This window comes from Polyodon spathula, chromosome 22, assembly GCF_017654505.1.
Source record: "Polyodon spathula isolate WHYD16114869_AA chromosome 22, ASM1765450v1, whole genome shotgun sequence".
NCBI classification, from domain to species: domain Eukaryota; kingdom Metazoa; phylum Chordata; class Actinopteri; order Acipenseriformes; family Polyodontidae; genus Polyodon; species Polyodon spathula.
In genome coordinates, this window is record NC_054555.1 from 15,011,810 (window position 1) to 15,025,086 (window position 13,277).

General features: G+C 40.8%; 1 protein-coding gene across 1 annotated transcript in view; it reads right to left on the reverse strand.

The window, feature by feature from the left end:
- LOC121297237 (A disintegrin and metalloproteinase with thrombospondin motifs 2-like) overlaps positions 1-13,277 on the reverse strand; it is a 369,444-nt gene that overhangs the window by 30,764 nt on the left and 325,403 nt on the right. The window contains exon 6 of the mRNA XM_041223406.1: positions 8,920-9,076. Coding sequence (XP_041079340.1) covers positions 8,920-9,076 — 157 coding nt within the window. The remainder of the gene's footprint in view (positions 1-8,919; positions 9,077-13,277) is intronic.

Consider the following 13,277-nt stretch of genomic DNA (forward strand, 5'->3'; position numbering starts at 1 on the left):
ATAGAGAAAAATGTAAGGTACTGCACGCAGGAAATAAGAATGTACATTATAAATATCATATGGGAGATATTGAAATTGGAGAAGGAATCTATGAAAAAGACCTAGGAGTTTTTGTTGACTCAGAAATGTCTTCATCTAGGCAATGTGGGGAAGCTATAAAAAAGGCTAACAAGATGCTCGGATACATTGTGAAAAGTGTTGAATTTAAATCAAGGGAAGTAATGTTAAAACTGTACAATGCACTTGTAAGACCTCATCTTGAATATTGTGTGCAGTTCTGGTCACCTCGCTATAAAAAAAGATATTGCTGCTCTAGAAAGAGTGCAAAGAAGAGCGACCAGAATTATTCCGGGCTTAAAAGGCATGTCATATGCAGACAGGCTAAAAGAATTGAATCTGTTCAGTCTTGAACAAAGAAGACTACGTGGCGACCTAATTCAAGCATTCAAAATTCTAAAAGGTATTGACAGTGTCAATTTTATATCTTTATATCCCTAAAGTAGACAAATCTAAATGTAAAACTAAATTGCCAAAATTGCCAAAATGGTTTAATAGATCAATTAAAAAAAATATTCAGCGAAAAAAGGCACTTTACAGAGCATTAAAAAAGGACCAAAAAGAAAGTACACAGAAAGAGTACACAGAACTGCAAATGCAAGTCAAAAAGGAAGTTAGAAAGGCCAAGAGAGAAATAGAAATGAACATTGCTAAGGGAGCTAAAACCAATTCCAAAATGTTTTTCCAATATTACAACAGCAAGAGAACATTCAAAGAGGAGATTAAATGTTTAAGAGATACAAATGGCAAAATCGTAGAGGAAGAAAAAAAAATAGCAAATATGTTAAATGATTACTTTTCACAAGTTTTTACAAAGGAAGATACTGACAACATGCCCCACATGTCATCCAGTTCCTATCCAGTTTTAAATAACTTTAGCATAACTGAGGCAGAAGTGTTAAAGGGACTAGGAGCTCTTAAAATAAACAAATCCCCTGGGCCGGATGAGATCCTCCCAGTAGTACTCAAAGAAATGAAAGAAGTAATTTACAAACCGCTAACCAAGATCATGCAGCAGTCTCTTGACACAGGGGTGGTACCGACAGACTGGAAAATTGCAAACGTAATACCGATCCACAAAAAGGGAAACAAAACTGAACCAGGTAACTACAGACCAGTAAGCCTGACTTCTATTATATGCAAACTTATGGAAACTATAATAAGAGCCAAAATGGAAAATTACCTATATGGTAACAGAGTACTGGGAGACAGTCAACATGGTTTTAGGAAAGGGAGATCGTGCCTAACTAACTTGCTTGATTTTTTTGAGGATGCAACATCGATAATGGATAATTGCAAAGCATATGACATGGTTTATTTAGATTTCCAGAAAGCTTTTGACAAAGTCCCGCACAAAAGATTAATTCTCAAACTGAACGCAGTTGGGATTCAAGGAAACACATGTACATGGATTAGGGAGTGGTTAACATGTAGAAAACAGAAAGTACTGATTAGAGGAAAAACCTCAGAATGGAGTGTGGTAACCAGCGGTGTACCACAGGGATCAGTATTAGGTCCTCTGCTATTCCTAATCTACATTAATGATTTAGATTCTGGTATAGTAAGCAAACTTGTTAAATTTGCAGACGACACAAAAGTAGGAGGAGTGGCAAACACTGTTGCAGCAGCAAAGGTCATTCAAAATGATCTAGACAAGATTCAGAACTGGGCAGACACATGGCAAATGACATTTAATAGAGAAAAGTGTAAGGTACTGCACGCAGGAAATAAAAATGTACATTATAAATATCATATGGGAGATATTGAAATTGGAGAAGGAATCTATGAAAAAGACCTAGGAGTTTTTGTTGACTCAGAAATGTCTTCATCTAGGCAATGTGGGGAAGCTATAAAAAAGGCTAACAAGATACTCGGATACATTGTGAAAAGTGTTGAATTTAAATCAAGGGAAGTAATGTTAAAACTGTACAATGCACTAGTAAGACCTCATCTTGAATATTGTGTGCAGTTCTGGTCACCTCGCTATAAAAAAGATATTGCTGCTCTAGAAAGAGTGCAAAGAAGAGCGACCAGAATTATTCCGGGCTTAAAAGGCATGTCATATGCAGACAGGCTAAAAGAATTGAATCTGTTCAGTCTTGAACAAAGAAGACTACGTGGCGACCTAATTCAAGCATTCAAAATTCTAAAAGGTATTGACAGTGTGGACGCAAGGGACTTTTTCAGCCTGAAAAAAGAAACAAGGACCAGGGGTCACAAATGGAGTTTAGAAAAAGGGGCATTCAGAACAGAAAATAGGAGACACTTTTTTACACAGAGAATTGTGAGGGTCTGGAATCAACTCCCCAGTAATGTTGTTGAAGCTGACACCCTGGGATCCTTCAAGAAGCTGCTTGATGAGATTTTGGGATCAATAAGCTACTAACAACCAAACGAGCAAGATGGGCTGAATGGCCTCCTCTCGTTTGTAAACTTTCTTATGTTCTTATGTTCTTATGTAAGGGACTTTTTCAGCCTGAAAAAAGAAACAAGGACCAGGGGTCACAAATGGAGTTTAGAAAAAGGGGCATTCAGAACAGAAAATAGGAGACACTTTTTTACACAGAGAATTGTGAGGGTCTGGAATCAACTCCCCAGTAATGTTGTTGAAGTTGACACCCTGGGATCCTTCAAGAAGCTGTTTGATGAGATTTTGGGATCAATAAGCTACTAACAACCAAACGAGCAAGATGGGCCGAATGGCCTCCTCTCGTTTGTAAACTTTCTTATGTTCTTATGTTCTTATTCACTTTCTTGTTTTTAAACCACTCCAGTGTCGCTTTGGCTGTGTGCCTGGGGTCATTGTCCTGCTGAAAGGTGAATCTCTGTCCCAATCTTAAGTCTTTTGCAGACTGAAGCAGGTTTTCCTCAAGGATTTGCCTGTATTTAGCTCCATTCATTTTGCCCTCGACCCTGACAAGCTTCCGTGCCGATGAAAAACATCCCCATAGCATGATGCTGCCACCACCATGCTTCACAGTAGGGATGGTGTTACCTGGGTGATGCGCTGTGTTGGGTTTGCGCCAGACACAACACTTTGCATTTAGGCCAAAAAATTTAATTTTTATGTCATCGAACCACAGAATCTTTTGCCACATCTTTGCAGAGTCCAACACATGCCTTTTTGCAAATTCCAAGCAGGATTTTACATGGGTGTTTTTCAGAAATGTCTTCTGTGGAGTACCTCAGCTATTGTTGACACATGGCCAGTTTCTCCCATCTCAGCCATGGAACGCTGTAGGACTTTCAGAGTTGCCATTGGCCTTTTGGTGGCGGCTTCTTACCTTGCTGCTTAGTTTGGGAGGATGGCCTGCTCTAAGCAGAGTCTGGGTGGTGCCGTATACCTTCCACTTCTTAATTATCGACTTGACTGTGCTCCAAGGGATATTCAATGCCTTTGAATTCTTTTTATACCCCTCCCCTGATCTGTGCCTTTCCACAACCTTATCCCAGAGTTGTTTTAAAAGCTCCTTGATCTTCATGGTATTATCTTTGCTTTGAATGCACTACCGAACTGTGGGACATTAAGAGGCAGGTGTATTTAATCTGAAATCAAGTAAACCAGTTGTACTGCACACAGATGGACTCTATTGAACCTATTATGTGAATTCTAGCAACTGGTTGCATCTGAGCTTATTTAGGAGTGTCATAGCAAAGGGAGTGAATGCTTATGTAATGAAGACTTTTCAGGTTTTTATTTTTAATTGATTTGTTTTTTCACCCCCCATTTTTTCACACATTGAAAGTGTTGAGTAGGTTGTGTAAATCAAAGAAAAAAAAATCCCATTTAAATGCATTAAGTTGTAACATAACACACTGTGAAAACGTCCAAGGGGGCTGAACACTTCCTATAGGCACTGTAGCTGCCAGATAGACCTTTAACATGGAGGCACAGGGGACTCTTCTTGACAGGAGGTCCACCACCCAGTTTGTCACCCTGGACAAATGTATTCTCCATAGTCAGAGGAGGTTCTCACGTGCCCAGCGCAAAAGCTTGCAGGGTCAGACGATGGAGACTGGGTGAGCTGAGGAGGACCACATGATGGAGACTGGGTGACCTGAGGCCACCCTGGTGGTTGATGTAAGAACATAAGAACATAAGAAAGTTTACAAACGAGAGGCGGGCATTCGGCCCATCTTGCTCGTTTGGTTGTTAGTAGCTTATTGATCCCAAAATCTCATCAAGCAGCTTCTTGAAGGATCCCAGGGTGTCAGCTTCAACAACATTACTGGGGAGTTGATTCCAGACCCTCGCAATTCTCTGTGTAAAAAAGTGTCTCCTATTTTCTGTTCTGAATGCCCCTTTTTCTAAACTCCATTTGTGACCCCTGGTCCTTGTTTCTTTTTTCAGGCTGAAAAAGTCCCTTGGGTCGACACTGTCAATACCTTTTAGAATTTTGAATGCTTGAATTAGGTCGCCACGTAGTCTTCTTTGTTCAAGACTGAACAGATTCAATTCTTTTAGCCTGTCTGCATATGACATGCCTTTTAAGCCCGGAATAATTCTGGTCGCTCTTCTTTGCACTCTTTCTAGAGCAGCAATATCTTTTTTATAGCGAGGTGACCAGAACTGAACACAATATTCAAGATGAGGTCTTACTAGTGCATTGTACAGTTTTAACATTACTTCCCTTGATTTAAATTCAACACTTTTCACAATGTATCCGAGCATCTTGTTAGCCTTTTTTATAGCTTCCCCACATTGTCTAGATGAAGACATTTCTGAGTCAACAAAAACTCCTAGGTCTTTTTCATAGATTCCTTCTCCAATTTCAATATCTCCCATATGATATTTATAATGTACATTTTTATTTCCTGCGTGCAGTACCTTACACTTTTTTCTATTAAATGTCATTTGCCATGTGTCTGCCCAGTTCTGAATCTTGTCTAGATCATTTTGAATGACCTTTGCTGCTGCAACAGTGTTTGCCACTCCTCCTACTTTTGTGTCGTCTGCAAATTTAACAAGTTTGCTTACTATACCAGAATCTAAATCATTAATGTAGATTAGGAATAGCAGAGGACCTAATACTGATCCCTGTGGTACACCGCTGGTTACCACACTCCATTCTGAGGTTTTTCCTCTAATCAGTACTTTCTGTTTTCTACATGTTAACCACTCCCTAATCCATGTACATGTGTTTCCTTGAATCCCAACTGCGTTCAGTTTGAGAATTAATCTTTTGTGCGGGACTTTGTCAAAAGCTTTCTGGAAATCTAAATAAACCATGTCATATGCTTTGCAATTATCCATTATCGATGTTGCATCCTCAAAAAAATCAAGCAAGTTAGTTAGGCACGATCTCCCTTTCCTAAAACCATGCTGACTGTCTCCCAGTACCCTGTTACCATATAGGTAATTTTCCATTTTGGATCTTATTATAGTTTCCATAAGTTTGCATATAATAGAAGTCAGGCTTACTGGTCTGTAGTTACCTGGTTCAGTTTTGTTTCCCTTTTTGTGGATCGGTATTACGTTTGCAGTTTTCCAGTCTGTCGGTACCACCCCTGTGTCAAGAGACTGCTGCATGATCTTGGTTAGCGGTTTGTAAATTACTTCTTTCATTTCTTTGAGTACTACTGGGAGGATCTCATCCGGCCCAGGGGATTTGTTTATTTTAAGAGCTCCTAGTCCCTTTAACACTTCTGCCTCAGTTATGCTAAAGTTATTTAAAACTGGATAGGAACTGGATGACATGTGGGGCATGTTGTCAGTATCTTCCTTTGTAAAAACTTGTGAAAAGTAATCATTTAACATATTTGCTATTTTTTTTTCTTCATCTACGATTTTGCCATTTGTATCTCTTAAACATTTAATCTCCTCTTTGAATGTTCTCTTGCTGTTGTAATATTGGAAAAACATTTTGGAATTGGTTTTAGCTCCCTTAGCAATGTTCATTTCTATTTCTCTCTTGGCCTTTCTAACTTCCTTTTTGACTTGCGTTTGCAGTTCTGTGTACTCTTTCTGCGTACTTTCTTTTTGGTCCTTTTTTAATGCTCTGTAAAGTGCCTTTTTTTGCTGAATATTTTTTTTAATTGATCTATTAAACCATTTTGGCAATTTAGTTTTACATTTTGATTTGTCTACTTTAGGGATATAATTGTTTTGCGCCTCTAGTACTACGTTTTTGAAGAACAACCATCCTTCTTCTGTGGGTGTTTTCTCTATTTTACTCCAATCTACTTCTGTTAGTCTCTGTTTCATGCCTTCATAGTTTGCTTTTCTAAAATTGTAAACCTTAGCTTTAGTCTTTACTTTTGAGGATTTAAAAAACACTTCAAATGAGACCATGTTGTGGTCTGAGTTTGCCAGTGGTTCTCTGACCTCTGTTTTAGTTATTCTATCTTCGTTATTTGAAAAGACTAAATCAAGGCATGCCTCCCCTCTAGTGGGTGCCTTCACAAATTGTGTTAGGAAGCAATCATTTATCATCTCCACCATTTCTATTTCATCCTTCGCGCTACCCACCGGGTTTTCCCATTTTATTTGGGGGAAGTTGAAATCCCCCATTAGTATGGCTTCTCCTTTGCTACACACATTTCTAATGTCATTGTATAACAGATTATTGTGCTCACCGTCTGAATCTGGCGGTCTATAGCATGCTCCTATTATTATGCCTTTTGAATTTTTGTCTGTTATTCTGACCCATATTGATTCGGTTTTATTTTCTTTGTCCAGGTTTAACACCTGGGCTTCAAGACTGTTTCTTATGTATAGCGCTACCCCTCCTCCTCGTCTGTCCTGCCTGTCTTTCCTATACAGTGTATACCCACAAATATTAAATTCGTCCCCATCACTCTCAGACAACCACGTTTCTGTGTAAGCCACAGCTGTTGTGTTGTCTGTACAGACAAGCACATGTCTCCCTCGAACCTGCAAAAAATTCTGCAAGGCCAGGTAAACTGCCTGCAGCTCTAAAACAAGGTGTAGATGGTCAGACTGTTTCCACAAAAGGAGTGCCTTTAGACAGTGATGAGACACTGTCAATAGGTGGTCACGTTTCAGAGGGGATTGAGAAACCCTGCTGTTGAACCAGGTCTGCAGAGTGCGCGTGAGCAGGAGACCAAATAGAAGGGTCTGCGAAGCTGCTGCCATCAAACCCACAAATCTCTGGAACGTCAGTATCATGAGCACTCTGTTGAGCTGAAAGAGATCCAAACAGGCAGCTATTCTCTGCAAGCTGCTGTCTGACAGAGTGGACAGCATGCATCTGCAGTCCAAGCACACTCCTAGATAGCAAGCTGTCTCAGAAGTCGTGAGTTGGCTCTTCGCATGATTCACCGTAAGGCCCAACCGTTGATGGTGGCTGGTGACAAGTTCCGTGTCGGCCTCTGCCTGTGCTGGAGATGGAGCACTCTGATGCATCTGAATCTCTATTGAACCAGGACAGCTTCCATTCACTTCGAGAAGAACTTGTATGCTGTTCCCTGAAAGGCGAACCACGGGTACTTCCTGTGCGCTGGTGTTTGAGGTCCACCATGGTGAACCAGTCGCCTGGCCTGATTGTTGTTGTATCATAAACATTTTTAACCTTCTTCGACTCAGATACAGGTTGAGGCTGAGGATCGGTCTGAGGCCACCATCCCACTTGGGCAATAGGAAGTACCTTCAGTAAAACCCTTCCTCCAGCTGGAGGGGGTCTATCATGCAAACAGACCGTTTTTGCAGCAGGTGGCTCCCTGAGAAGGGGCCCTGGGACTGTGGCAGCAAACTCCTAGGGCTGCTGCTCGGCTTGTGGCTTGGCCACAACCTACTAAAACCTCTGCAGTGGTCGAGACTGTACCAGTACAGTACTAGGTTGGGAACAGAGCGGTGACCTCGCTACCAAAGGTTTGCAGTCACCACGTGTAGCAATGTACAGGAATGCCCACCTGTACAAGCCACTGGCAAAACCACACACACACGAGTGAGGGAAACCTGCTTGTTAGATGGTAATAACAGCCTTTGTAATGGTGATGCTAAAAGCAGCGACCAAAACGGCAGTAAGATACTGTGGATGGGATTGCAAGCAATAAACACCCAAAGCGCATATCTTGGTCCTATGCAGTGCTGCTGAGCCCAGCAGCTGCTCTTACTGTACGTGTGCAAAGCTCCACATTGCAGACCGGCCTGTGCGTAGTCTCTGTAAATTAAGAAAGTACACAAGATAAATACTTCTCTATAAAAAACAGTAATATCACAATTACAGTAATTTAATATAAAATGTCTTGTAATAAAAACAAGAAATAAATAACTCCAGCCGGAGCTATGCAACCTGGAAGGAGAACACAAAGTCAGCCGACTTATGTTGCTAGCTCCCTGGGAAAGACTGACTCAATCTGCTGGCTTCATGTGGGGCACAAGGCCGCAGCGGGATGTAACAGGCTCTGCGAGCAACTTTGGTATATCTTTTTCAGGTTTTCAGGTCTTTAGAAGGTAAATACCCATATGGTAATGGTTACATTTCGTACTGGAATGGGAACTAATTGTCTGCGCTGCTGTCTGGAAACTGGTGCAGATAAAGCGCTTTCATTTCCCTTAGCTAGTGCCAGAGTTGGGAACCACTGTTCTGCAGTAATATATTGTACCCTCTTGTTGATACAGTGTCTTACTTAAACAATCCCTTGTCAGATCCTATATCCCCCAGGGGGACAATATGTTCCCACTATACCCTTCAATTCCAGTCAATATTTATATAATGTATTACTATAGAACAGCGGCTCCCAAATCTGGTCCTAGCTAAGGGAAACTAATTTAGCACTTGATAGGTCTGGAAGTCCTGGACTAGAACGGACCAGAGATGGGAAGCACTGATATAGAATATATGTTGCTACTGAAAAGACTTCTTTGTTGCGTTGAATCCAGAGCTCTTTGTACAATACCTTGCATGCCGGTGGGCCCGAACTCCTGCCTGGTGAGGAATATGGCGTGATCGTGGTACTCTGCGTGCCCGGCATCCGGCTTCTGCTGTAAGTAGGCCCAGCGGCACACATTCTCCAAGCTCTGGGAGGGGTTCCCAACTTCAATTAAACTCATCGACTGAAACAAAAGACAGGGACACTTCTTAGTGATGAGTTTGGGTTAGTTACATGATTTAAAAATGGTGTTTCTCACTTAAACCATTTAAAATAAATCCAGGCCAAACTGGTGGGACAAAAATGTGTCATTTCAACACATTTCCATTCCTACATGTAGATCCTGACACCACGCAAAGCTCAGCCTGTCAAACAGCTTGGTAAGCCCTGAAGCAGCTCAATGCTGGTAGTCAAGGCTTTAGTGGGTAGAAGACAGCCATAAAATGTGCAAGGTTCATTAAATCTCAGATCTTTCGGAGATATGGAAGATATTCAGAACTAAAAAGAAAGAGCATTAGTGAACATCCTATGGTTTAACGAGATGGATACAATATGAAAGGACTGTGGAAACTACTGTTCAGAAAACACTGAACACAAGCAGAAGCATACAGCACCAAGAAGTGTTGAGAGATCTAGCAAAAGTATTCAGTGCTGTGCAGAGTTAATATTTTTTATACCTGAACTCAATTTAAAACCTTTCTTTCTTTTACTCAAATCTAACGATAAAATGATGTAATGCTAAGCAGATGCAGAGCTGAATCTAAGGAAAGTAATTCTCTAAAATTATTTTCTATATGCTGTACTTATTATATAAACAGACAACTCCAAAGACCCCTTCAGTGGCTCGTGGGTTATTTTGATTTTCTCAGTTTCCTACAGTACTCATTTTTAGTACCTTTCACGGGCGAGATGCGACAAAAAAACAAGAATTCACAGAAAGGTCACCAAATGTAGTTTTAGCATTCACAAGAGCTTTTAAACAGTACACCAAGACTAATAATAGAAAGACTATTGCTTTTGACTACTGACAAGTTTAAATGTTACTTTAGAGTACACAACTTACTGTACATACTTCAGAATCCAACTTTTTCTGGTTGGAGTTCAGGGTCTCCAACAATGTGCGGCAACAAGAATTACATCACCTGCAATCTTGCGACGTGCGTCTTTTTTTGGAACGGCGTACAGCATTAACAAATCGTCAAACCTTTCACCTGTCATTCTAAAATACCTAAAATATCTCTCACTGTCATATACCCACATCTAACTAATAAGACATGGCCTTTCGGGTTCTCTGTTGGTTGAGGACGGATGTACCAACAACGTCGCTTTTGATTTTTTAAAAAAACCTCTTGTATGAGGTACAAACTCAGCACATCTTAAATGTCATTTTATTTAATTTCACGAATGCAGTCTGTATTTAAAGTATGACAGCCACAACCTCTTTGTGCAGTCAAAAGGGCTGCAACACGATGAATCCTTCATACAGCAAACAGCGAAGCTGCACAGCTTTTATACCTGCACCTTGTCTATCGCATTCACCTGTGACAGAAGTGTGAACCAGGATTTACAGTTCTCCACGATTCCACGATCTCCACGATTAGAGGCAAGAAAGCCTCTAAGTTGGTAAACTTCTGTTCTGCGGTGCATTTTTTCTTCTGCCTTTGCAGAAAACAGTTCACTCACAATTGTTTTGTATTTTAGCTGTCACCCATTTACATGCTTGCTCACTCAGCTATTTCATTCGCTGACCTACAAAGCTACAGGTAAATGCTGCATGCATTCACAACCAAACAATTTACAGATATGCACAGATTTGTATTTTCAGTGCATGACATACTGCATTTTTTAAAGGAAGCGCCTAATCAAATGTTTTTACATCCCTTTCCAAGATTTCACAGACTATTCAAATTCAAGATTTCCATGACCGCCGTCATCTCCATGACAAAATCGCTGCTTTATTCATGATGCATCTTATATTATATGGTAGAAATTCTAAATGTACAGCTGTGATCAAAAACGACAGTTACAACTGACTGACAGCATTGGACCCCCTGCCCCTTCTCACACTGACACATCAATTCGTAAGTGTAGTGTTTATGTCAGTGTATAGACGCTGGTGTTCTGTCACAGTCCATGTTGAATACTCAGGGCACCGTGTCTTGAAGAAGAGTTCCACCATCACTTTGGTTTGTTTTGTTTTTAGATTCATGTTAAACAATGATACTGTGTTTACACTTACAGCTTGGACCAGAGCTGATCAGATTAGAAGATCCATATCATTGGAGCAACCCCTTTACAATAATAATAATAATAATAATAATAATACTTGCTATTTAACTGTAGGAAGTTTTGCCTCATTCAAGCTTTAATCTCAGTCAGACAATTAGGCCGAACAAAAATATAAACGCAACATGCAACAATTTAAAAGATTTTACTGAGTTACAGTTCATATAAGGAAATCAGTCAATTGAAATAAATTCATTAGGCCCTAATCTATGGATTTCACATGAATGGGAATACAGATATGCATCCGTTGGTCACAGATACCATTAAAAAAAAAAAAAAAAAAGGTAGGGGCGTGGATCAGAAAACCAGTCAGCATCTGACGATCCAGACGATCCCGCAGGTGAAGAAGCCGGGTGTGGAGGTCCTGGGCTGCGGTTGTGAGGCTGGTTGGACGTACTGCCAAATTCTCTAAAACAACATTGGAGGCGCAGAATGGTAGAGAAATGAACATTCAATTCTCTGGCAACAGCTCTGGTGGACATTCCTGCAGTCAGCATGCTAATTGCAGGCTCCCTCAAAACTTGAGACATCTGTGGCATTGTGTTGTGTGAGAAAACTGCACATTTTAGAGTGGCCTTTTATTGTGGACCAAGCCAAATCAAACCAAAATAATAAAAACCTATTTCCCTGTGCTAAATCGCAGTCTCTCACTCTGTCACTCACTGTTTGGTTTCGTCTTTTTCCCTCACAACTCACTCCCCAATCCGCTCGCTCTCTGGCATGCACTCCTATTTATCTTGGCGTTAACCAATCTCCCGCCAGCATTTTGGGGTTGCAAATGCATGTCCAGGATTGATGAGCCCTGACAGACTGGCAAGCAACACTCCCATCCCTGCATTGTGTACATTATGTACTCCACATGGAGTGCTAAACTACACTTTTCTTTTGTTCTAACTATATCAACCTGTGGCAAAGCGGCAAGTGCAGGTGAGTGCAGTGCAGAGCTGATTAATCACACAGACAACGATTCACAGGTGCAAGAGTGTTTATTGATGGTTTCAATGTCCAGAGCCATACGGCAAACAACTGTAAATAATACATGTTATAAAGTGACACAAAACACATATACTGTTCCTACAGTGAGTGAAATAGTGCTCGTGGTGCAAAGACAGCTTTCTCTGTGAAAGGGAAGTGCTGGTGTCCGAGTTTAATGCTGGACTGTACTGCTATATTGTACACCAACCAATTTGTGAACTTTAATGCAGATTCCCTCAGAGCCCCAGTCAAAATATTCAGTGCTTTCAAAATCAAAGCACTAGGTGGTGCTCCAGCCTTGCAGGACACAGTGTATGCCAGCACAGACAATGTGTTGTTAAACTCAGAGAACAGGTCTATTGCCATTATGTACAGTGCTTTCAATGAGCAGCAGATTACTTTAATGCTGCTATCATAATAAGACACTTGGGTCCGAGGCATGTCATGGAAAAGATGTGCGAGGAGTCAACTGCCACTGTAGAAACAATGTAAAGATGCAACAGGTCTTCCACAGCTAATTAGGAACCAGTTGGCTGAGAGTGTCATTGTAAAATTAATTTCCACTGATCGACAGAGAGCTGACTTCAGGCAGTATTTTTCACAGTGCTTAGAAATGTTCTAGTCTGTCAACTGAGCAGTGTGCGGTGGTTGCGGATTGTTCAGTAATTAAAGTCTCAGATGTGGCATGATCCTCATTTCTCTTAATTTAATTCATAAAGGGTATTTGTTTTCAGTGCATTGGCTCACCAGGGCTGCTAGGTGTCACAATAAGGAATCCCAGGCTGCACGGTGTGCTCTGTGCACTCTGCTTTACCACAGAACAGACCTGCTACAGTCCAGAAGATTTACATGCTCCCTCAGTAGGGATAGCTGACAGTGCAATGCTATTTTGTGAGCTGATTGAACATCTTTTCTTAATAGTTTTATTGTACTGTGAAGATTTCCAACAAATACCTACAGTATAAACAGTACTTATTTCCTGATATGATCGACAAACTGTTGAAAAATGATGAATTATTCTGGAGTGGTGGATGTTTTTTAACATGTGCTGCAGCTTTTGTGAAATACTGTGGTGTCTGCTCTTCTAAAAGTTTGCCACAGTAATTCTGCAGTTTTCCCTATGG